This window comes from Monodelphis domestica, chromosome 7, assembly GCF_027887165.1.
Source record: "Monodelphis domestica isolate mMonDom1 chromosome 7, mMonDom1.pri, whole genome shotgun sequence".
Taxonomy (NCBI): domain Eukaryota; kingdom Metazoa; phylum Chordata; class Mammalia; order Didelphimorphia; family Didelphidae; genus Monodelphis; species Monodelphis domestica.
The window spans coordinates 143,336,073-143,362,241 of record NC_077233.1 but is presented as its reverse complement, the minus strand read 5'-3'; the positions used below and the strand labels follow the sequence as shown (position 1 = coordinate 143,362,241).

The following is a 26,169-nucleotide window of genomic DNA, read 5'->3' as shown; positions in this document are numbered from 1 at the left end:
ATGACTAAAATCAATTAAATAACAACAGCAATAGTGAGGAAAAGTCTAATAATGAGCATAACTGCTCCCTCGTGCTTTATAGCTCATAAAGAGCTTTGCCCACAACAACCCTGCTAGGATCTCTGGGTTTCATTATCCCTGCTTTAGAGATGAGCAAACTGAGGCCCAGAGAAGCACATTGAGTTTCCCTAGGTCACATGCTTAAATGGCAGAGCCAGTACTCTATCCTTTGTTCTTTCCATTTCCAAGTCCATCTTGGTCGTAAAACTTTAGTAGGAAGACAAGATTCACAGACAAAAAAACAGAAAACAATGCTCTGTGGCACTTTATCAAATATTGAACTGTGTGGTGCTGACTACAAGTCTTTAAGGAGTCAAAAAAGATGAAAATAAGGGGCAGCCAGGTAGATCAGTAGATTGAGAGTGAAGCCTAAAAACTGGGTTCAAATCTGGCCTCAGATACTTCCTAGCTGGGTGACCCTGGTCAAGTCACTCAGCTCCCATTGCCTATCCTTTACTGCTCTTCTACCTTAGAATCCATACACAGTATTGATTCCAAGACAAAATGTAAGGGATTTTAAAAGGGGGGGAGGGGGAATAAGGATGAATTGGAGTTAACCAAGGAAGACTAATTCATGGACTAGGAGGAGGGAGGGTGATGTTGGGCCTTGGAACCCTTATAGGGTCTCCTCTCTTGACTGCAGGTAGCCCTTCTGTGTGGACCTCCTGGGCTGGGGAAAACCACTCTGGCACACGTGATTGCCAGGCATGCCGGGTACAGTGTGGTGGAGATGAATGCCAGGTGAGTGGAGGAGGGCCAAGAGATTTCAAGGGAGGAATTCTATAGGGAAGGATTTCTGAAACTGGGAAAAGGTTATTTAAGAAGAAAAGAGAGAGCTCACATGATTGACAGCATCTGGGGCTGGAGAATGTTGAACTTTTGAGTCAGGACCTTGAGTACAGTCCTGCCTAGCATAGTTATTAGCTGTGTGAACTTGGACAGATCACTGAGCCTCAGCCTCACCTCACTCATCTGTGGAGTAGGGATATGAAAAGCATGGACCTCCCAGAGTTGTTGTGAGGATAAGATAACAAATGTAAAGCACTTTGTAAACCTTTAAGTGTTGTGTAAATGGGGGGCAGCTAGATGACTCAGTAGATTGAGAGCCAAGCCTAGAGACAGGAGGTCCTAGATTCAAGTCTGGCCTCAGACACTTAGCCATGTGACCCTGGGCGAGTCACTTAACCCCCATTGCCTAGCCCTTACTGCTCTTCTGCCTTGGAACCAATTGGTATTGGTAAGTATTGGTAAGATTTTGGGTTTTTTTAAGTAGTATGCAAATGCTAACTATTATTACTTTTATTCACAACAGGCCTATGAGATGCATTGTGCAAATATATTTATTTCAGAGCTGAAGCTCCCAATGCTTTGCTCTGGGTCTCATGGCTGATCAATAGCAGAAACATGATCTAAATTAGACCTTTCAATTCCCGAGTCTAGTGGTTTTTCCCATTACCCAGGCCATCAAGCAGTTGAGATTCACATTAGAGACAAGAAGGGGCTGTACAGTCCAGTCAGCCTTTGGCCCTAAGACAGGGGACTGCTCCATATGACCTTTCAGCTTCTCCTCCCAACTCATAATCCTTTGCTGCTCTGATGTCTCTGAACTGATTGTATTTCAGTGATGACCGCAGTCCCGAGGTCTTCAAGACTCGAATTGAAGCAGCCACACAGATGGAGTCGGTGCTGGGAGCCAAGGGGAAACCCAACTGTTTGATCATTGATGAAATTGATGGTGCTCCAACGGTATGCCTAGGTTTGGAAGAGCTTGTATGAGGCCATGCTTGACTCTCCACAGGGCTCTATCAATCAGAGTCTGGGTGCAGACTTGACCAGTTATCCAGTGGTGACACGACTATGCTTCTGGGGCCAAAGTTATGGGTCCTGACCCTGTGTAGGCTGGTGAGCTTCAGTCAGAAACAACAGCTCGGTTCCCTGGGAACAGTTTGGCTCATTGTCCCCATCAACTATCTTACAGATAAAGGATGCCTGGGAGAGAGAACGTGTGAATGGCTCAGTAGTCATCCTAAAACTAAGGAATCGTTTGGAATTTATTTTATTGAGATTTATTTTCTCCCCAAGTGCCAGGGCAACTAGGTGGTATGGTAGATAGAGTGCCAGGTCTGGAGTCAAGACTAAATTCAACTTTGGCCTCAGATACTTACTAGCTTTGTGACCCTGGGTTAGTTACTTAATTCTGTTTGCCTCAGTTTTCTCATTTGTAAAATGAAATAGAGAAGAAAACAGCAAAACACTCCAGGATCGTTGCCAAGAAAACCCCAAATGGGGCTATGAAGAGTTGGACATGACTGAAAAATAATTAAAAAGTGCTAGGTACTCTTCTCACATAAAGTGGGATATAATTTTTTTTTTTAAAGGAAGGCCACATTTGTCATTCCTTAGGCCCAATAACTGATCTCTACACTGTGTCAACATTTATCTTAAGACTTTGGCCATCTCCTGAGAAATTGGGGTGGAGCACAGGAGAGAAAGAAAAGATTCAGGCTTGTGCCTTGGGGAGTTCACAGTCTTGAAGGATGTCTCAAGTAAAGAGCAACATGGGCTAGAATAATAGAGGCAGATTTCATGGAGGAAGAGGAGAAAAAGATGGTGGAATTGATGGGGCAATAAGGTGGCTCAGTGGATTGAGAGTCAGACCTGAAGACTGGAGGTCCTGGGTTCAAATGTGGCCTCAGACACTTCCTAGCTGTGTGACTCCCTATATATATATATATATATAAAGATATGGTGGAATTGGAGGAAAAGGAATGAAGGCCAAGGAGAACAGTGTGAACAAAAGTTCCCCAGGCAGAGCTGTAATTCTCTTCAGGCTGGAAGCCTCTGCCTTCCTTTATCCCTCAAGGCCCCCAGGTTAGAATTCCCTCTCTCCTTTCAGAGCACACCCAAGCCAAGGATGGGACTTGCTCCCCTGGGTATACTGGTCCATTCTGTAATCTCAGGCACATTTCTAATCAATCAAGAAGCCTCTTGGTTGAATGTTGTTTATTGATCCTGCCTTGTGTCACCATGTTTTCACTTAGCTAGCTCACTTTCCTTTCCTTTTCCCTACTAAGAGACAAATATTATTGAGTAAAAGTCAGTTTTCCCATCACCTCAAGAAGCAGAGAAATTAAGCCTGATGCTTAGATTGCCTAGAGAGTTTACAAGGGGAGCATAGAAATGGCTCAGATTTAGGCCTATAGGAACTCAAATCTGCATCTTTCACAAGTTGTATTTTTATTTTTTGGCCATATTTCTTCTCTCTCCTTTCCCACCCTTTGTAGGATCCTGGTGAGTGGGATAGGGGTAGTATTTAAGCAACAGTGTGCTGGAACCGACTCATACCAGTCCTAAAGAGACAATTTTTTATTTTTCAGCATGGGCATTTATATCTTGGAAATTGGCAAATATTACAGATGAGGGCTTGATTTATTGTTGTTGATTGTTCACAGTTAAGAGAGTACTGGAGAAAAATGTTAATAATTCAGATTAAATTAAAAAAAATTTTTTTCCTAGAGAACTGGTTCTTAAACAATTACTAGTACACTTCTGATTATAGGTATTATTCCAGAAAGATGTATTTTGTTGTTTGTATAATGCCCCCTGGGTGCTGGAGTCCAGCCACTCACCCATATACTTCCCTGCCTCCCTGCAGCCCTCCATCAATGTGCTTCTTAGCATTATTAATCGTAAGGATGTGGGAGAGACAGAGACAACAGGAGGAGCAGCTGGGGGTGGCAAGAAACGAAAGAAGGAAGGGGGTCTCTTGATGCGCCCTATTATCTGTATCTGCAATGACCAGTGAGTTATCTACGGTGCCTCTCTTTTCAATGTTTTTCTCTGTAAAATCAGGGGGTTGGACTTGATCTCTTAAGCCTCTTCCAGCTCTGAGGTTCTATTCAAAATGGTGGCACTAGAACTGATGGGTCTTTTGGTAAAGAACTATGGATACAAAATGTCAGATACACTGTGAGATGTGGTCACTTCCTTGGTTGTTTTTGTTTGACTGATTTCCTTTGGTATGAGAAAGGGTTTGATGCCAAAAGCTGAAGAGGAAGATATAGAATGTAGAAAATCATAAATGGAACGAGACCTCAGAAATCATCTACTCCAGGGCTCTTTCCACTATATGCAATTAGCTGGTGATTTCAGTCATTAGTTCATGAATAGGGGACACTTCCCACAGGCCTGCATTATCTAAAAATGTCAATGGAGTTGTGTGATTTCCTCAGTGTGGGTGCCCCCTCCAGAGAGAGAGAGACCATAACCTCTCCACCCTTTTTTATCCTGTGGGATTCTTGTCTCAGTCTTTGTGTTAGTCCACCATGAAAGATCTACATGAAGCCCTGAAGGCCTTCCTCAAATTCTTTCGATACATCATGGATGCTGGCATAATACTTAGGTTTTCTACCTGGTAATCCCTCACTTTCCTGCCCCAGCTGGCCCACTCTCTTTCCCAGTCATAAATATCTTTAATAATTAACGTTCTTCCCTCTACTTCTCATACTCAAGTCATTTTTAGAAATAATGCCACATCTTTCTTTCACCTACCCATGGCATTTTGGGGTGTCACCTTCAGCTTCAGTTCTTCCAAGACCTTGACCTTCAATGATTTATGGTGATACAGTGTCATTTATGAGAGGATCAATATTAAAAGGGCAGCTAGATTGCACAGTGGATAGAGTCCTAGGCTTGAGATCAAGAAGACCCTTTTTCCTGAGTTCAAATCTGGCCTCATACACTTCCTAGCTGTGTGACCCTGGGCAAGTCACTTAATCCCCATTGCCTAGCCCACCCTTCTGACTTGGAACCAATACACAGTATTGATTCTAAGACAGCAGATTAAGAGTTTTTAAAAAAGAAAGAAAGAAAGCCCCAAATGGGGTCATGAAGAGTCAGGCCTGACTGAATAACAGTAGTATTAAAAAGATAGTGAGCAATTTGGGGTTGTTGAAAAGTGCCTTGGGATTACCTAATAGAGTTTGATAAATACAAGACTTGTAACTTTTTACCTGATGAGAATCTCCTATCCTAGACCTGAATTATTACAGATCTCTCATGGTTAGGTCTGAGTTATTGAGAACTGGTTACACTCTTCATTCATTTAACAAATATTTTTAGGCATGTAGCACAGTGGAAAGAATGTGGAGTGAGAGGGCCTGGGTTCAAATCCCAACTCCACCACTTTGTGACCTTGGGCAAGTCATTTGTCTTTTGTAGGCCTCAGTTTACTCATTTGTAAAAAGGGAGGTTTGGACTAGGTGTCCCTTAAGATCACTTTCAGCACTAAATCTATGATGCTCTCATCCTATGACTTAACATATGTCATCAGTGCATTCTTATATAGAACCTCAATTTTCTTTCTTAAAACCCTTACCTTCCATCTTAGGATCAGTACTGTGTATTGATTCCAAGGCAGTGGTAAGGGCTAGGCAATGGGAGCTAAGTGACTTGCCCTGTGTCATACAGCTAAGAAGTGTCTGAGGCCACATTTGAACCCAGGACCTCCCATCTTCAGGCCTGGCTCTCAATCTATTGAGCCACCCAGTTGCTCCCTAGAGCTCCCATTTTCAATCAGCTTTTCCTTTTTCAATTTTTCCCCTCCTACTCCCATACCCCAATATCTGGACAAATGATTAAATTTTTTTCCCTTTTACATTCTTATTAAATTCACTCCCTACTCTCTTCTTTTTTGGAGGGAGCACCTTTATTTCAAAGCCCAAACCTAGGCTCTCTAGTTCACATCCCATTCCTCAGATAATCTAAACCTTAGGAGAGAGAATCCCTTATTCCGGACCTCCACTTTGATGGTTCTCTCTGGGGTTTTGGTTCTTCTCTCTTTCTTGGGGGAAGGGACTGAACTTGTGTTAAGCACTTCCTGTTGGCCAGTCATCATGCTGAACACCACAAATCCCTCATTCTGTCTTGGATAGGTACACGCCTTCTCTGAGACAGCTGAAGCAGCAGGCATTCCTCCTACAGTTCCCACAGACGCTGCCTTCCCGCCTGGTCCAGAGACTGAATGAGGTCAGTGTCCTGGTTAAAGTAAAGGTACAGAGGCTGGGTCCCAAGGCAGATGCTGCTGCTGGTTCTGGAAACTAGACAGAAAGCTTAGGTTTGCCCCTGATGCCTAGAGCCTGGCCTGACACTCTGGGGTTACTGGCCAGCTGTCAGAGCCACTCCTGTTATATTTAGCTTCTGAGTTCCTTCTCTGCATCATCTGCATTAGAATGGAGGAAACCATCATTGGGGAAGCCCATCTGCAACAGGTCCGACCTAGAGCATTTTCCAAGGCTACATGGATTTGGATTATCTATGCTTATTGTCATTGCTGTCTGCTACCTCGTTCCCAAGTGAGAGGATAACTTCTCTCTCCCCAGCCTCCTCTTACCAATTCCCCCAGTAGAATGTAAACTCCTTGAGGGTAAAGGTTGTCTTTTTTTCCCTCTTCTTCTTTTCCTTTTTTTAACCCTTACCTTCCATCTTGGAATCTATACCATATTCCAAGGCAGAAGAGTGGTAAGGGCTAGGCAAAGGGGGTTAAGTGACTTGCTTTGAACCCAAGACCTCCCATCTCTAGGCCTGACCCTTTCCTTTCTTTTACTAATATTTGTCTTCTTGAATTGGGCACAATGCCTTACCCATAATAATCTCTTAATAAATGCTCTATAGTGCCACCCCATGAGCAAAGAATTGAAATGTTCCCAGATGTGCATCTTGTTTCTTATCATAAAATTGGTTTTATGTGTGAAGAACTTGCCATCCAACAACTCGCTTTTTGCCTTTAGGACATGTTATCTGCCGCTGTTGTAGGGCTGAAAGAGAGAATAAGGCAACGGGGATTAATCTGTGGATTGTTTCAGGGGGGAAATGAAGCAAGAGGTTGACTGATTAATAGACCCTGATAGTATAGGCAAGTCAGAAAAAGGAAGTGGGATGGTTTTAGGAAAGTTTCCTAAAGAGAGGGAGGTCAGCCTCCCCTTGGCTCTCCCCCATCTCTGACCTGTGGGCGTGAACTGAATCCTGGGAGAGTATCAATATAGCGAAGAAGTTTATTGCCTAATAATGTTTTGCCTTAGATCTCCTTGCGACAGGGAATGAAGGCAGATACTGGTACCCTTATGATGCTGTGTGAGAAGACGGAGAATGATATTCGTTCCTGCATAAACACCCTGCAGGTATGAGGCCCAAATACAGAACTTTGGGAATGACTTCCAGGGTTGGGGGCGGGGGTTCCACTGAATTGAGACCCTCCCTCTATAGGCTATGATGATACTGGAAAACTCTTTCCCTTGGCCAGCTTCTAGTGGGCACCTTTACAGCATGGAGCCTTCCCTAGGTTTGCCCCCATCCTTCAGAATATGGCAGCCTTCTTCCTCCCCTATAATTGGCCTCACAGGTTTCGTTTCAGGTGGGGAACTCAAAAGAGATCAATGCAAAGTTAGAGACATGTTTCAAGCATTCCTTCCATCCTTTATAAACCCATCCTAGGTCTAATTAGAGCTTTTCTCCAAACCCTTCTAGAAAGCTAGGAAAGACCTGTAGCAGAATGGAAAGTGTCTCAGCTAGGAGTGGGAGAACTGAGTCCTTATACTAACCTAATGTCAATACACCACTGAACCTTTCTTGATCTGTAAAATGAAGGGATCTAGCTCTTTTTTTAAGGTCACTTTTAGCTTCAAAATACTGGGATTTCTAGGTTATCTCATCATAGAATATTAAAGTTGGGACAATGAGAACACCAAAAGAAAGCTGAACCTTGAGTGATTTTAACTATCAATCTGGATTCCAGAGAGTAGAATGTGAAAGATGCCTTTTTTCTTTTGATAGAAATGTGGGAGACTAAAGGTACTGAATAGTGCATGCCACATCATCTGTGGTCACTTCATTGGTTGATTTTGCATAATTGTTTTTCTTCATTTAAAGAAGGGAGAGGTAAGGAAGGTATATATCCAAAATGGCTGATATAAAAAAGAAAAAGCATCAGTTTAATATCTAGGTAGTTATATATAGGGTATCCCAAAAGTCATAGGACAGTTTTAAGGTAGTAAAGCTTTAAAGCTACTAAGATTTCAAGGACTCCATGTATGTACTTGTGTGTGTATGAGTGTGCATGTATATATTTATATTTTCAAGTTAATTAGAACCTCAAATGTTATCTGGTATAATCCCCTAATTATTTTCTTATTTTTAAAATTTGCTTTAAAATTTTTTTGAGCTAGAAATTCTCCTATCCCTTCCCTATTCGTTGAGGGAAAAAAGCAATCTGAAATCAACTATCCATGTGAAGTTATTCAGGACACACATTTCCATATTAGCCATGTTGACCCAAAAAACAAACAAACAAAAAAAACCCCAAGAAAAAGTAAACTTAAAGAGAGTGAAAAAACTACTTCGGTTTGCACTCTGAGTTCATCATTTCTCTCTCTGGAGGTTTATAGCATTTTTCATCATGAGTCATTTGGAATTATCTTGGATCATTGTCTTGATAAGGGTAGCCAAGTCTTTCACAGTTGATCGATCATCCTTTCAATATTGCAATTATTGTATACCCTGTTGTCCTGACCCTGCTTACTTCAGTTTGTTTCAGTTCATATAAATCTTCCTAAGTTTTTCTGAAAGCATCACCTTCATCATTTCTTACTGCACAGTAGTATTCCATCACAATTATGAACTACAACTTGTTCAGTCAATTTTCCAATCACAGACATCCCTTCAGTTTCCATTTCTTTGTCACCACAAAAAAGCTGTTCTAAGTATTTTCGTACATATGAGTTCTTTTCCTCTTTCTTTGATCTCTTTGGGATACAGGCATAATAGTGATACTGATGGGTCAAAGGAAATTCACAGTTTTATTGTTCTTTGGTCATAGTTCCAAATAGTTCTCCAGAATCTCAACCCTCTAAGTTTTTCACATGTGGAAACTGAGACCCAGAGAGATTAGGCAACAGGGTCACTTGGTTAACTAAGAGACCTTTTGGTTTTAGTCTCCCTCAAAGGGATATCCCTTCAGTCATTTGTATTGATCTCATGAGTCTACACCCTTTGTAGCATTTTTAGCTTTGGATTGAGCATTTTATAGAATTCTGTGTATCAGAAACAATCCTTGAAGATTATGTAGCCCATCCTCCTTATTCTAGACAGGGAGAAATTGAGACCCAATTAAGGTCATGCCACATTTCTCTGCAAGAACTAATGTCTTACTCTCTGTCTCTAAACCCAGTACATGTTTATGTAACAAAAGAAAAGAGCCTTAGACTTGGAGTCCCAGGATCTGGATTTAAATCCTGGCTCCTCTACTTAATTATTGTCTCCTCTGTAAAATGAGGTAAAATCTAAGGTTCATTCTACCTTGATATTCTGTGAGCTTTAAGAATTCTGGAACAGCACTAAAATTCTGGGAAACCAAGTTTCTCAAATTAGAATCCCCAAATAACATATTTCAAGTCTGCATTCTTTCCCTGCCCTCAAATGAATATCTCCTTCCTCATGTTCTTAATGCGCTTGTTTCTCCCTTTTAGTTTCTATATGGTCAGGGCCAGAAGGAGCTGAGTTCAAGGATGGTACAGACCATGAGCATTGGTTTGAAGGACCAGAAGAAGGGGCTGTTTTCCATTTGGCAAGAAATATTCCAGTTGCCCAAGATTCAGAGGTAATGCTGTGTTTTTGGGCTGGGGGTAGCAAAATGAGTGGAAATGAGAAAACAGAGAGCCTGGAGGGCTTCAGGAACCCAGCAATGGGAGCTGTCTTCGAAGGATCCTCTGGTTTCCTTATCTGGCCAGGCACAATTATACAGCCTACAGACAAATCCGGCAGGACATCAGTAGCTTAGTCAAGCACAGAACGTGGGTTTGGGTCATAAGATGATAGATTTAGACCCAAAAGAAGACTTTATAGGACCCTTTCATTTAACAGATGAGGAAACTGAGTCCCAGAAAGGTTAAGTGATTTGGCCACTGTCATCTGCCTAGTAAGTGTCTGAGGTGGGATTAGAACCCAGGTCTTCCTGGCTCTCTGGCCAATGCCTCACAGATATTCCTTGTTATAAAAAAGCCCCAGATTGTGGGTTCTTAACCTAGAGTCAAAACAGTTTTGTGTTGTTGGTTTTTTTATTTCAATATAATTGGTTTCCTTTGTAGTTGTATGTTTTATTTCATGCATTTAAAACTTGTTTTGAGAAATGTTCACTAGACTAGACTAAAAGAGATCCATGGTCCCCACAAAAGATTAAGAACCGCTGTCCAAGGGAGTGACTGGCATTCTTGACTACCAGAAGAAGACTTTTATTTCTGGGCAAGGCAATATACAAGTATGGGAAAGGAGCATCGGGTACAAGCCTGACCATGAGCTCCAAATCCCCTTTGTTAGGAGTGAACACATCTCCTGTGCTTCTGGCCACAGATGCCTAGTGTATGCAAAGACATTAACCATGCAACCACCAGGTGTCACCCTTAGAGCCATCACCAAGTCATCCATCCCCATGCCCATCACCTTCCTAGCTGTTCACTACAGCACTGGGCTAATGCTCAGACAGCAGTGCCTCCTTCATCCAGCCCACACCGCACTTGAGTGCCACATAATAAATAGGTTCCACAAGAATTTTTTTGATTTTCACCATTTTGGATGAAAATCTTTCTAAATATATTACTGGCCACCTTTCCTTTAGTTTTTTTCCCTTCCTTCCTTCCTTCCTTCCTTCCTTCCTTCCTTCCTTCCTTCCTTCCTTCCTTCCTTCCTTCCTTCCTTCCTTCCTTCCTTCCTTCCTTCCTTCCTTCCTTCCTCCCTTCCTTCCTTCCTTCCTCCCTTCCCTTTAGCTTTCTCTTCTTCCTTTCTCATTTCCTGTATACACTTTCCTTTCTTTTCCCTTCCTTTCTTCTTCCCTCCCTTCCTCCTTCTTTCCTTTTCCCTTGCTTTGCCCTTCCTTCCCAACTTCTTAACATCGTCCTTTCCATAAACAGAATACTAAATCAAATATAACTTTTTCCTCATGTCATCTTACTTATAAGATTAGCGGTCATATAGGAGGCAGGTGATCTGGACTCTGCTCCTCTCGCTTTCCCATAACTTTGGCCTCAGACAAGTGACTAGACCAGATCACCATTTTGAGGTCACATCCACATGTGAGAAGATGATAATAAACATTTACATAGTGTTGTAAGGTGTTCAACACTCTTAGTAGGTGGAGCTATTATCATAAATTCTCCTGAGTACAATAATTATTCAGGAACTACTCAGGCATATGTTAGGGTTATTTTTCCCTTGAGAGAAACAGCTACAGACTGGCTCAGGATGAGTTCCCCATCTCAGTTCTTCTGCCTAGACTTAATTTTTTTTTTAAACCCTTTCCTTCTGTCTTGGAATCAATACTGTGTATGGGCTCCAAGGCAGAACAGTAGTAAGGGCTAAGCAATGGGGGTTAAATGACTTGCCCAGGGTCACACAACTGGGAAGTGTCTGAGGTAAGATTTAAACCCAGGACCTCCCATCTCTAGGCCTGGTTCTCAATCTACTGTGCTACCCAGCTGCCCCTTATACTTAATTATTTAATGCTCCTTATCTTTCTCCCTCTGTCAGTATCACTTCATGTGGCTGTTGGTATTTTGTTATTGTTTTTCATCTCATGTATACAAAGAAATGTAGCACATCAAGAACATTGGAGGGGGCAGCTAGGTGGCTCATTGGTTAGGGAACCAGGCCTAAAGATGGGAGGTCCTGGGTTTAACTGTCCTCAGAAACTTTTGGCTTTGTAACCCTGGGCAAGTCACTTAACCTTAATTGCCTAGCCCTTACCACTCTTCTGCCTTGGAAATGATACTTAGTATGCATTCTAAGTCTGAAGGTAACGGGTTTCCCAAGAAAAAAAAAGAAAAGAAAAAAAGGGAATATAGTCAGAACCCTAACCCTAATGATATTGTTTAGAAGTGTTTAACCTAGGGACCATGAACTTAGTTTTGTCCTTTGATAATTATATTTCAATATCATTATTTCCTTCTGTAGTCCCATTTATTTTAAGGTTTCATTAGACCACCCAAGGAGTCCTTGACACAAAAAAGGTGGAGAACCCCTGAACTTGCAATACCTCATTGTCTTATAAGTAGAGAAGCCAAGACTTAGAGGAGAGATGGCTTACCTAAGGTTGTAGACGTTCCCAGAGAGCCAAGATTTAAACCCTATTCTCTGACTCCAGATCTAGGGCTCTCTCCATCACTTCACAAGTGTGTGAATATGTATACAAAAGCGATGCTTTTGCAATTATTATCTATTTCCTTTGTTAGTGCTACTTTTGCTTCTGCTGTCAGAGAAGGTCCTCAGTGCTTCTTGACTCACATCTGCAAGAGAATTGTAGACCGTCAGAAGAGAAAGGCACCTTAGTTGGTGGTAGTTTATCAGATCTGGAAGACTATCTCAGTCTTCCCTAAGGCCATGGGATCCCACTCCCTTATTTTACAAAGCCCCAGAGAGAAGGGACTTGTCCCTGGTTATAACATAGATAGTTGAAGAGGCAGCTAGGTGGCTCAGTGAATTGAGAAAGAAGCCTAAAGACAGGAGGTCCTGGGTTCAAATTTGGTCTTAGATACTTCCTAGTTGTGTGACTCTGGGCAAGTCACTTAGCCCCCAGTGCCTAGCCCTCGCCACTGAAGTGTGTTTGAAATTCTTGAGAGACAGTATTTCTTCATTTTAAAATAATTTATTAGTTGACCAGTTGAGACATACTAATTGTAGTCAAATGATTTTATCATCATAAAATAAATGAAAGCTCCTGACACAGGTACCTATAAGCATTTTGGGGAGTTCATTGTTCATCCCAAGACATCTCTAATTGGCAATCAGCTAATTAGGAGGTGGTCCATCAGACCCTCTGCCTTTCCCAAAACTAACAAGTTCAGTTTCATGTGTATGCCAGAAAAGTATCATTGCAGAACTTTCCTGTTGACCAGAATCTATGAAAGGACCCCATTCCCCAGGACAAAGAGGATGCAAAAATCTGTAGACTGAATGGCACCAGGTCTGAGAATTGGTTCATGAGTTCTCCCTAATAAACTGGAACTGATTTGAGGACTTTATAATCTAGGACCCTGATATGAAAATAATACAATGTATTAAAAAATACATTCTCACACTGCTCTTCTGGAGCTGATACACAGTACTGATTCTAAGATGGAAGATAAGAGTTTTTAAAAAGATTAAAAAGTAAAAACAGTTCATTTAGTACCAGACTTGGGATCATGTCTCCAGACCTCTTTCTGTGATGGCATCACCATGAAGGTGGGAAGAATTGAAGTAGAATTGAATCTCTCCTTGGCATCTCCAGACAGCGTATCGGTCAGGACCTCTTTCTGCCAGACCAGGCACTCCTTGATGGTGACAGCGGCCCCCGGGGCAGGGGTCCTCTCCACACATCATCCCAGAGGTTCCACCACATCCTGCACATCACCACCTCTACTGGGGATCACGAGAAAGTGGCCCAGGTAAGGCCATTTCTTGCCCTCCCCCCCATTTTTGCCTCTGAGATACCAGAGCTTCTCTGGAACAAGTAGATCTTCTAGCCTCTCCAGAAAACAAGTGTAGTGAGCAGCAGAGCGCAAGGTTTATAATCTGCACTCTGCTGAGAAACTGAGGCCCTCGGGGTGAACAGACTTGCCCCAGGTCACACCAGTGCTCCATGGCAGTGCTCTTGACTCCCACATTCAGGACTCTTTTCACTCCCCCCACAATGCTCTGGTGTGAAGGGTTTGAAGCCTGTGTTGCTTCCCAGTTTCATCAGTGCCCGTGTCCTTGGTGAACTAGGGATTCTCTCCCGGAAAGCTGCTTTAGATTAACAAGCTAGCGTGGGTGGGCCTGTACAGGAAACCATCCCTCTGGGCTTCCAGGAAAACTTTGGATTCAGCTTTGGATTTGTTTTGGAGGATTAATTTTGGGACTTTATAATGCAGGTGAGCTGAGGCAAGGATTTGGGTAATGATGCAAAAGTACACATGGAATCCCAGTTTGTTGATTTTTTTGTCTGTGTTTTTAATTTTTGTTAAACTCTTCTTCCTGGAAAGATGAGCAGGTGATTGGGCCTTCTTCCCCTGGGCCCAGATGAGATGTACTCACTGGGGGAGGCTTAGGGAATACTGAATTCTTCCTACCACCATCACCTTGGATAGAATTAAAATAGGATTTGAACTATTTCAGTGAGTGAAAAGGAGTTGTGTTTAGCTGTAGGACTAATAAATTATTTGAAGTTTACCAAAGAGAGGCAGTGTAGTAAAGTAGAAATGAGAATGAACTGGGCCTTGGAAAACCCTGATACAAATTCCATCTTCAACCCTTCCTAGCTTTGTGACTTCAGACAAGTCTTTTTCTCTTTTTCTGAGCCTCAGCCTTGTCAAATGCAATCTGGGAAATGCAAATAGGGTTGTTATGGGGAATATAGATAAATATAAATTTTTTTTATTTTTTAAATAAAATTTCAAAAATAAAATTTAAAGTGCTCTATGATTAAACATTGTTATTATTATGAAAACCCTATGCAGTTTTAATAATAACTAACATTTACATAGTGCTTACTATGTACCAGGCACTTGCTAAGTGTTTCTAATTATATCATTTGATCCTTGCAACAATCCTGTGTAATTGTTGTTTAGTTGTATCTGACTCTATGACCCTCTCTGAGGTTTTCTTGGCAGAGACACTGGAGTGGCTTGCCATTTCCTTCTCCAGCCCATTTTACAAATAAGGAAACCAAGGCAAACAGGGTCAAAGCAACTTGCCTGAGGTCACATGGCTAGTAAGTGTCTGAGGCTGAATTTGAACTCAAGAGAATGCCTTCTTGATTCCAAGTCCAGAGTTGTATCTGTTGTACCACCTATCTGCCTCCTCCCAGCCCTGGGAGGTAGTTGCTATCATCTTTATTTTACAGATGAGGAAATGAGCAAGCAGAGGTTAAATGACTTGTTCCAGGATCACCCAGATAATAAGTGTCTGAGGTTGAATTTGAGCTGAGGTCTTTACCAGCCCATTCTGTATCTACTATACCACCTCTCTGCCCCCTCCCAGGCTTGGGAGGTAGTTATTATTATCCTTATTTTACAGGAGTCAGAGATGCCACTGAAGTTATAAACCTGGATAGCTGGAAGGATGTTGGTTCATTGTGCAAAAGAGGGGTGGGTTTGGGTGGAAAGAGAATGTAAAGAAGGCTCAAGGGACAGATTGCGGTTCAGCCATGTCTGCTTCTCCTGTGGGACTCCTCAAATGTAAAGGAGCCAAGCTGACTCACTGCCCAGGAGGGCAAGGCCACCTGCCACAGCCCTAGGCAATCTGAGGACAGGAAGCACAGGGGGAATTTCCCAATTGTACCCATGTAGCTGCTGCTTGGGCTCCCAGGTAGCAGCTCTAAGGAACCAACTCAGCCTACAAAACAATGAGGTTGGGAGCTTGTATAACAGAAGGAGGAGGTTGGAGCAGCTCAGTGCCTTGGTGGGTAGAGGGCCAGGCCCGGAGATGGGAGGTGCTGGGTTCAAATGCAGCCTCATACCCTTCCTAGCTGTGTGACCCTGGACAAGTCACTTAACCCCATTTCCTAACCCTTACTATTCTTCTGCCTTGGAGCCAATACTTAGTATTAATTCTAAGGGAGAAGGTAAGGGTTTTTAAAAAAGCAAAAAGCTAGAGGAAGAAAGTCAGGTTGGAGAATATGGTAGTCATGTTGGAGATAATTCCTGTGATTGTCTGGCCATCCGTGTTGTTGTGGATAGTCAGGAAACCAGCAAAGGGCTTCCAGTAGTGAAGTGATGTGACCAGCTGTGTGTGACTCTTACCAAGAGGCTATTGGAGTAGTCTTGGGGGAAGAAAGAGGGAGGGCCCGAATGGGAAGGGGTGAAGTTGAGAAAGTTGGCATCGTATATCCAGCCCCCTTTTCCCCAAACCCCCATCCCTCACCCATCAGCCCAGAGGGTTCCCTTTGATCTTCTCCACCTCAGGGCCTCTATGACAACTTCCTGAACATGAAGCTCAAAGATTCCACCTTAAACTCTGTGTGTACTGCCATGGATTGGTTGATATTTGAAGACATCCTGGACCAGGCTGTCCGACACGGCCAGAATTTCCAGCTCATGAGATACTTCCCTTTCCTCCCCGTGGCCTTCCACCTCCTCTTTGCAGCCAACAGCGTCCCTAGGATATCCTACCCCAACAGCCAGCACGAGGCAAGTGCCAGCCCCTTGGGATGGAGGGGAACTAAAGAGACTATTGCAAAACCCACATTCATCTGAGGCGGGGTTTTCCCTTTTTTCCTAATATTAGAGTTGACATCTGTTTGACTCCAAGTCCAAGGGTCTTTCTTCTAATTTTTTTAAATTGTTTTTATTCCACTGTACCTAATTAAGTGAGTATAGCCAGATGGAACCTTTCTCCATCCCCCCAGTCCAGAATCCTACAACTTCTATCCATACCAAAAAAAAAAATTATGACTTATCTTCCTCTTCACCTAGCAATAAGTGAATAGACTGAGGAGGGGCTTATGGGATGACTAGGGAGCACAGTGGATAGAATACCAGGCCTGGAGCCAGGAGAGTCTGGGTTCAAATATGACCTCAGACACTTCCTAACTTTGTGAACCTGGCCAAGTCACCTAATTCTAATTGTCTAGCCCTTATAACTCTTCTGCTTCAGAAGTGATACTTAACAGAAGGTAAGGGTTTTCTTTAAAAGGGGAGCAGGGGAATTGAGAGTCCTGGAAATAGAGAAGAGGGTTCTATCTTTTCTCTGTTTAGTTTTTTACCATTGATACCACCAAATGGCTCTTGGGAATTCTTATTTCTGGAACCTTCTAGGATCCTTGTGGTAGTCTCATTCCTGGAATGGATCCTGTTCCTTACCCACTTTCCCTCCTAACCTATTTTGAAAACCAGCTTCAGAATCTCCCCCCACTGCACTGTGCTAATAACATGCCATTGCCCTCATCCCTTCCAGAATGTGCACATTTGACTCCCCTGTGGGCCCTGGCATATTCTCTGCCTATTGTACCATAGCCCTTTCCCCTAGCAATAGATCTTGTCATTTCTGGTGGGGAGGAATGGCTCATCAGACCACTTGCTTAAAATGGATTCTTTTGAAACCTGTCTCCAGGCACTGAATAAAACGAACCAGACACAAAACTTGATTATGTCTCTGGTATCAGGAGTCACACCAGCTGCCCGAAGCCGTGCAGCTCCACAGTCCCTCATCCTGGAAGCCCTCTGTCTGCTTCTGGACATCATCTCCCCTAAACTTCGCCCTGTAAGTCAATTTCTGGGTTTGGGGTTTGTGGGGTGAGGGGATGAAGGTGTAGTCACCCCAAATCACCTCAAAGATAATGGTGGGAACAATCTGAATCCTTGATCTACAGGGGTGGGAAGGGCACAGAATCAGGGCTCACTTCTTCAGAAATTCTCTCTCCCCTATCAGAGTTGGGGCAAAGGGACCATTTTCCTCTTTAAATGAAAGTGTCCCAAAACAGTAGCATCTGTGTGTCTTCCATCAGTCAGAGGGCTGCTCCAAAGAGATTTATCTCCCATAAGACCAGAATGTCATTTCCCTCATTGTATAGAGCAAAAAGGGAACAGAAAAGGTAAGGAGACCCATACTACTGATTGTGTCTCCTTCAGACCATAGACACCCCTCAGAAGCTTTAGACTTGAAGATTCCAAAGTTTTCCAGTATAGTATATTTTTCCACTGCTCTCTCCATGTTAGTCACAGAATCTTAGAATCACAAAGTATTAGAGCCAATAAGAGGTGATTATAGTCAGCTGGCCCAGAGGTGGCACACTCACAGGTGGATATGCTTTAGTGTGGCTGAATCAGATTAAAGGTAATTCGGGAACTTTGAATAAAATAAATAAAAAATACAGTACAATATAGATCATGTTAATTTGTGATTTTCTAAATATATGTGGCCTACAGAGATCCATTTCTATTTCAGTTTGACACCACTGATCATTGTCCAGATTTTCTCTTTACAAAAGAAGAAAGTGATGTGAAGGCTCAAAAGTAAGAAAGGAAAAGATAGGAAGAAAGAAAGAGAAATTTGGGGGCGGTGTGGTGAAGAGAAGAACACTTAACAAAAACTTTAGAGAAATAGTGCAATTTTTCAAAAACTTTTCCAGGATTTTGATATATTATTGTCTCAGAAGAATGTAAGCTCCTTGAAGGCAGAGATAATGATTTGGGGTGTTGCTGTTTTTTAAATTTTTGTAACCCTTGAGTATGACAGTTTCTTGCACATAGAAGGTACTATGAATGTTTATTGACTTTAATTCAATCGCTGTACCAAACCTGATTATTTTTTAAGGAAATAATCAGTCCCCCTGTTTATGTGCCTAAACTAACAGGGTGACTTTATATCTATAAAGGGTGCCAACCCAAATAATTGTGTACATTTCGATTTTCCCCAAATCTGTTCTCTCTTATTCCTTCCCTCTGACTACAAGTAAAGAAAGGTTGTAGTGTCCACAGTGACTCATCCTGAAGCAGAGCTTGGTTCTCAAAGCCTCCACCAGAGGAGCACAAACTCTGTGAAGTCAGCAATTCATCAAACATTTATTAAGCACTTCATGAGTGCAATAGTAGAGTGCAGATTCTATTAGGTTGGGAAAGATCCCAATGAAGACTGAATCTGCTGCCCAAGAACTAACCTCGTTAAGAATTGAGAGGTACTTCAATAAATTGATTTCTCAGGACACTTAATGACCTTTGGTCTTGTGTAGTTACTCTTTTGCTTCACAGTAATGGCAACAGAGTGACAGACAAGGGGCAAGAGGATGGTTAGAAACAGCTTTTTTAGATAGTCCATACACATTAACTTACCTGGCAGCTAGGTAGCACAGTGGAAGAGTGCCAGTTCTGGAGTTGAGGACCTGGGTTCAAATTTGCCCTCTACTTCCTGGGCAAGTCACTTTGATGTGGGCAGAGATATCAGGGGTTTATCCTAAGAACTAACAACTCAGGCAGTCTCCATTTTGAGCAAACTTTATTGTTTTTAGGGAGGGGTGGTGGTGGTTTGCCCATGCCGATGGAAAGGCCCCAAGAGCTTTTGCCTTTTGTTTTGCTTGGTTTTCAGGGAAGGGGTCAATTTTTTGGGTAGTTGCAGCCTTGCCATACCCAAGGAACTGATGTCACTTTACCCATGATTCACCTTGTTTCCAAAGTGGGGATAGAGGGCTGAAAACTACAGTGTAAATGAGATGCTAATGATATATTAACCACCTTGGCTTCAAGGAGAGAAAGCCACTGGTACACTGCCTTTGCTGACTGGCCCGTTACAGAGCTCCTGCCTACATCCTTATAGCAACCCATCAACATCCATACACTAACCAATCTGCATGGCAGCCCACATCAGCTTGACCTCCATTGCCTGGCCCTTATCATTCTTCTACCTTGGAACCAATACTTATTGATTCTAAGATGGAAGATAATGGGGGGAGGGGGAGGACTGTAGCTACCAGGTATTGTAGAAAATGAAAAGGGAGAAAAATTCTAGGAAGAATGTGACAAGATCTCTTCAATTAAGCCAAACGCACATTGAGACCTAGTGAACTGAGTGCAGAGGTGACCACTGGGGAGTCTGAAAAATATTTTGGTAAATATGCCAACTCATTCTCTAAGAAACAAGATCGAAAGCTTGTAGATGATTCAGGAACCCCCACATCTCCAGAATGTCAATTCTTTTGGAAAAGAGTTGGAAATCATTACCCATGAAAAACATTGTGAAGTATCACAAAAAAGGAGCATAAGGGTCATAGATTCTGAGCTGAAAGGGACCTCTGGTCTAAGCCTTTCATTTTATAGAGAAGGCCCAGAGAAGAAAATTGGCCTGTCCCTGGTTGTGCCAGCAATAAGCATCTAGTTCAAACCCCAGGTCCTCTGACTTAAAGCCAGTGTTCCTTCTACTGTCTTGAATGAAATGGATTATAACTCAACAGATAAACAGCTAATATGATAGATCCCAGTTTGCTTCTACTTGCCATCAAGCTACTGACGAGTTAGGGAAAAGATCAAAATCACCATCAAAATAGAAAAAGTCACTGTGGACAATTTCAACAGCTCCAACCTGACTTAATCAAATGAGCCATTGATATGGAACATTGGGAAATGGCAAAGATGTCTACCTAGATTACTACCATTTTCTCTAAAGTTTAAATGATATAAAAGTTATAACAATGTCAAGTTCAAAATATTGTAGAAACTTACTTTGTTGTTATTTGTTGGGTTATTTCAGATTCTTCATGATCTCATTTGAGGTTTTCTTGGAAAAGATACTGGAGTGTTTTGCCATTTCTTTCTCCAGTTCATTTTACACATGAGGAAACTGAGGCAAATAGGATTAAGTGACTTGCCCAGGGGTCACATAGATAGTAAGTGTTAGAGGCCAATTTTGAATTCCAGAAGATGAGTGTTCCTGACTCCAGACCCAGCACTCTTGCCACTGCACCACATAGCTGCCCCAGGAAACTGGGAAATGGCAAAGATAACTACTTAGATTACCACCATTTCCTTTTTTTTTTAAACCCTTATCTTCCATCTTAGAATCAATACTGTGCATTAATTCTAAGGCAGAGGAGCATTAAGGTCTAGGCAGTAGGGGTTAAGTGACTTGCCCACGGTCACATAGCTAGGAAGGGCCGGAAGCCACATTTGAACCCAGGACCGCCCATCTCCAGACTTGGCTCTCAATCCGCTGAGCCACCAAACTGCATTCCCCCCACCCCCTGCCCCATTTTCATCCTAAAGTTTAACTTGTATAAAACAGAACAATGTCAAGTTCAAAAGAACCTAGACACTTACTTAAGCCATCAAATATTTCATCTCTTTGGCAAATACAGGAAAAAGACAGCCAAAAGCATCACCAGTTTAAAAATACAAACTCATTTGTAAAACACTGCAGAAAAGGAAGGTAGTGGAATATCATGAGAAGTGTCTGCTTTTACAACAAAAACACAAAGTCTCCAGATTGCTTGACATGAGACCCAAATGAGCCTCATCCTCCCAAGAGCATTCATGGATGAAACTGACAAGAAAACAAACAGACAGAAGGCGGAACAAATTGGTCTCCGTTTCTATGGCGATTTATTTTCATCAGCAGCAAGAGGAACCACCACCATTTAGACCCCTCTTACAAAGAAGCAGAAATAGCACCTAGGGAGATGTAGTTAGGAAGGATGACTGGACCAGATCAAATGCATCCTGAGGAAATCCATCCTGGACAGCACAGAATCTTGAAAGCACTGGGAGGTTGCCTTACAGGCTAGCTCAGGAAAAGGGGAAGGTAAAAGACTGGGGCTGAGGGGAATCTCATTGGTCATTCTCCAAAAGATAATTAAGAAAACATGCATAGCTGCTTACCCAGGTGGTTACTTTCTCATCTTCATTCAAGATATACATAACTAGGGGTAGGAGGTGGCTCGGTAGATGGGAGATCCTGGGTTCAAATGTAGCCTTGGACACTTCTTAGCTGTGTGACCCTGGGCAAATCACTTAACCTCCATTGCCTAGCCCTTACCGCTCTTCAGCCTTGGAGCCAATACACATTATGTAGAGTCTAAGACAGAAAGTAAGAAATTATAAAAAATTTTTAAAGGAATAGCACAAAGAGTTCACAGAGGTGTTCACCACCATCCTAGAGGATGGAAGACATTTCCTCCAGAGGTGAGATCTCAAGTACTTTGGTTTGAGGAGGATATTTTACTGATTGCATCAAGCCCTAGGGATGGTGGAGGATCTTGTCAAGGAGATCCATAATTATTCAAAAGAGATTGGCTTAATTATCCATAGGCAGAAAACCATAAGGAAACTGTCTGTTGGCCAGATTATATGTAGCGTGCCATTAAATGACTGATCCACTGAGTTATTTTATCAGGGCATATATTTTAGGTAAGCACTGCAGATGTGATAAATTGAGCTCATAATTAAATTAGGAGAATGCAGGCTAGATTGCATTTAAGAAACTTTGCCATACTTTTTTTTTTTAACCCTTATCTTCTGTTTCAGCACCAATTCCCAGACAGAATAGTGGCTAGGGCTAGGCAATCAGGGTTAGGAAGTGTCTGAGGGCAGATTTGAACTCAAGTCCCTCTAACTCCAGGCCTGGCACTTTATCCACTATGCTACCTAATTGCCCCTCATTGCCCTGCTTTTAACAGTATTAAGCTATTCCCTTGTTCAAAGACATTTCCGTAGTTATTCTCCTGGTAATACTATAGGTTGTGAAATCTTTTATTTACACTTTCATCAAGGAATCAGGATCACAGGTGGCTCAAAAGGGTATTGGGAGAGAATTTATAGGAAGCTCAAGCAAGTGGCAACATCTTTCTTTTCTTTTTTTTTTTTAATTCAGAAAATTTTATTTAATTAGTTAATTTATTATATTTTTCCATGTACATGATTCATGTTCTCCCCTACTCCCACACTCATCCCATAGCTGACACACAATTCCACTGGGTTTTACATGTATCATTGATCAAGACCTAATTTCCATATTATTGATATTTGGCAACATATTTCTAATCATGGCCTTACCCTCAAGTGGTGATGTATTAGAGACATTGAAGAAATATATCATCAGAAAAGGAGGTGGACTGGTCATATAACAAGGGCAAGGAAGAGACAACAGACATAACCAGAGTGCTACTCTAATACCCCTAAAGTGGAAAAGGACCTAGAAGAAGGTCTCTAGTGCATTCTCTGGAAAACTGATGAAAGGGGGAGACTAGATGGCTCAGTAGATTGAGAGCCAGGCCCAGAGATGGGAGGTCCTGGGTTCAAATCTAGCCTCAGACACTTCCTACCTCTGTGACTCTGGGCAAGCCATTTAATTCCTATTACCTAGCTCCTTTCCACTCTTCTGCCTTAGAACCAATACACAGTATTGATTCTGAAATGGAAGTTAAGAGTTTGAGTTTTTTATTGTTTGTTTTTTTAAGAAGAAAGAAAATTGGTGGAAGATCGTGGACAAGAGGAGAAGGCATAGATGGGTTACCATCTGCTCCAGTAAAGGAAATAGGGAAGCCATAGACCTGTTTAAATAAAGTCTAAAACAAGGAAAGTGAGGGTTCTATTTTTTTTTAAACCCTCAGTTTCTATCTTAGAATCAATCCACCTACCTGTCCCCTTATTGTTTGTATCTGAGTACCACATTTTAAGGGGAACATTGACCAGCTGGAGTTAATCCACAGGAGGACAACTTCATTGATGATTAGCCTGGAAACCATTCTTGTAGAGTAACAGCCAAAGTAACTGGGGGTTTTTACCATGAAGTAGAGAAGACTAGAATTTGGGTACAGTGGCTGTCTCCAAATAGCCAGTGTTTTCATGTGGAAGATGGGTCAGCTTTGTCCTCTTTGTCCCCAGTGGGAGGAATTTAAGATTAATGAGAAGTTGCCAAAAGGCAATATTCAATTCAGTATAAGTAGAACCTTCCTAAAAATTAGAACTCTTCCAGAATGGAATGGACTGCCTTGGAAAGTAGTAAGTTCCTCATCTATAAGTGGAACTTCAATCCCTTGAGGTTTCTTCCAGCTTCAGGTTATCTTTTCCTACATTTCTTGGGCCACTACAGAAGTTCTAAATCTCTACACTGGGTAGGCAGCAACTAACTTAATCCATTTGTGGCCATGGACAAATTATTCAATCTCTCTGGGCCTCCGTTTCCTTTATGTAGCTCTCTGATCCTTTCTTTTGATCCCTTTGAAGTTTTGAGGAAAGGACGGTTGTATATAGTCAGCTACATTATAACAGTAATAAGCCCCATTTCTATAGTGCTTTGCTTCAGACCAGTCTTGTGAGGCAGATAATATTGGGGCTCAGAGACTGACTTGCCCAGGGTGAAATCCTGGGCAAGTCAGTCTCTGAGCTTGCCTTCTCCCCATCCATTATTCTTTTGCATCATACTGCTTTTCATGGAAGCCTTAACTGCTGTCTTAGAATGTTGTTTCTTTGAGGGAATATGGAACATGGCAAGAGGGTAGGTAACACAATGGATAGAGTAATGGTCCTGGAGTCAGGAATACTTTTCTTCATGAATTTAAATCTGGCCTCAAATACTTTAATCGATGTGTGGCCCTGGGCAAACCATTTCATCCTCTTTGCCTCAGTTTCCTTATCTGTAAAATGAACCAGAGAAGGAAGTGTCAAACCACTCTAGTATCTTTGCCAAAAAAGACCTCAAGAAGAATTGGAAATGACTGAAAAAATGACTGAACGTGGCAAGAAGAGAACGTAGTAATAGCCACCCTTGTGTGCAGGCCAAGCCAGCTCTGTTTGTGTGTGCCAGGGTTTACAATTTGTGGAGTATTTGTATTATATGTTGGTTATTGTTTGGTTTGTTGGGGTTTTTTTGTTTTGTTTTGTTTTTTGTCAACATGGGGTTCTCCCAGCTGGTGATCTCCCCTAGGGCCCTGAAGGCTTTCCCTAGTGCCTGAGCCCTTCTCCCTCTCCAATGTTTCTTTCCAGGTGAGCACCCAGCTGTACAGCAACAAAGAGAAACAGCAGTTGGCCAACCTCATAAACATCATGCTGGCCTATAATCTCACCTACCACCAGGAGCGAACCCCCGATGGGATGTACACGTATAAACTAGATCCGTAAGTCTCAGTAATATTAATGATGATGCCAGAGGCTCCTGGCTCTCAGGCATTTTGTGTGGGTAGCAAGAGTGGGTTCTGGTCCTGTGATCCTGTCAGTGAAGGTAGCCTTGTGGAAACTTTCCACTAAGGCAGGCCGACAGCTTCTCTGTACCTTACAGTCTTCGAGAATGACCTGGGACCCCAAGAGAAAAAGTGACTAGGGTTACCCATTATGTACCAGAGGTAGGACTTGAACCTGTGTGTTTCTACCTCCAGGGTCAAACCTACATCCCTTTTCTACCAGTGCAGTCATGTTGTCTCCGTTTAGGAAATTTGCACTTTACAAAGTTTTTCACTTAAAGGAATCTGTCAAGTTAGGAAAGTAAGTATTTTCTCTAGTTTATAGCTGAGGAAATGGAAATTCAGACATGAAATAACTTAGCAGTGTTAAGTACAATGCCTGGCACCCAGGCACTTCATATGTACTTATTACATATTAATGTAACATGTATTTAATATTTTAATAAATATGTATTGTTTATTTATAAGTAATATATTAATATAAATAAATAAATTTTAATAATGTAATTAAGGCTGCCTGACTGACTGGAATGTCATTCCCAAAGATACCTACTAAGTGTCAGTCAGATCAAGAAACCAAGCCTTTTGGCTTTAAAGTCTAGGGATCTCTACCAAACCATGAACTATTTTATTTTCTCAAAGGTGGAAATAGTCACTGTTTTTTTTTTCTGTATTGGGATAGTAGACTTATTTTCTGAGAGCTTTCTAACATTATGATTTATAAGCACAAATGATGATATCTTTCACCATCTTCCAGATATCCTAAGAGTCAACCCTCTTGAAAGAATCTTAGAAATTATTGAATATCATAGTGGGGGTAGCTAGTGGCTTGGTGGATAGAGAGCCAGGCCTGGAGAGGGAGGTCCTGGTTTCAAATGTGGCCTCAGACACATCCTAGCTGTGTGTCCCTGGGCAAGTCACTTAACCCTGTTTGCATCGATTTCCTCATCTGTAAAATGACCTGGAGAAATGACAAACCACTCCAGCATATTTGCCAAGAAAAACCCAAATGGGGTCATGAAGAGTCAAACATGACTAAAAAATGACTCAATAATAACAACAACTTTCTTTGTAATGTAAAATCTTAGAGAGGGAGCTGGGATACTAAGGGGTTAAATGGACTCTGCTGGTGTATGGCAGGGGCAGGACTTGAAGACCCAGATCTTTTTGACTCTGAGACCAGCTTTTCATCCACTTGGCAACACTGCCTCTCCATTCCAACTTTTAAACGTTTTGGGTTTGGTTCTTGGCCCTTGGAGAAGTCATGTGAGAAATTTTTGTTATGCTTGTAAATTATCACATTGAGGAGTTCCCAGAAACCAACATTCAAGGATATAAATCTTTTTTGTGTTACTTAAAAATTTGTTTTTAGAACCAAGTATCTTGTTGGCATTATTGCCAGCATTCTGCTTAGAATTCAAAAGCATTTACCTAGTTCTTTCCTT

The 26,169-nt window shown here is 42.0% G+C and overlaps 1 protein-coding gene across 3 annotated transcripts in view; it reads left to right on the top strand.

Moving 5' to 3' along the window:
- CHTF18 (chromosome transmission fidelity factor 18) overlaps positions 1 to 26,169 on the top strand; it is a 60,716-nt gene that overhangs the window by 21,606 nt on the left and 12,941 nt on the right. For 2 of the 3 annotated variants that reach the window (XM_007499276.3, XM_056805708.1), the window contains 10 exons: positions 704 to 801; positions 1,683 to 1,806; positions 3,716 to 3,861; positions 5,994 to 6,087; positions 7,140 to 7,238; positions 9,582 to 9,712; positions 13,373 to 13,529; positions 16,026 to 16,250; positions 17,173 to 17,322; positions 24,531 to 24,661. In XM_007499276.3, coding sequence (XP_007499338.1) covers positions 704 to 801; positions 1,683 to 1,806; positions 3,716 to 3,861; positions 5,994 to 6,087; positions 7,140 to 7,238; positions 9,582 to 9,712; positions 13,373 to 13,529; positions 16,026 to 16,250; positions 17,173 to 17,322; positions 24,531 to 24,661 — 1,355 coding nt within the window. The remainder of the gene's footprint in view (positions 1 to 703; positions 802 to 1,682; positions 1,807 to 3,715; positions 3,862 to 5,993; positions 6,088 to 7,139; positions 7,239 to 9,581; positions 9,713 to 13,372; positions 13,530 to 16,025; positions 16,251 to 17,172; positions 17,323 to 24,530; positions 24,662 to 26,169) is intronic. The other variant, XM_056805707.1, reaches the window with a different exon arrangement.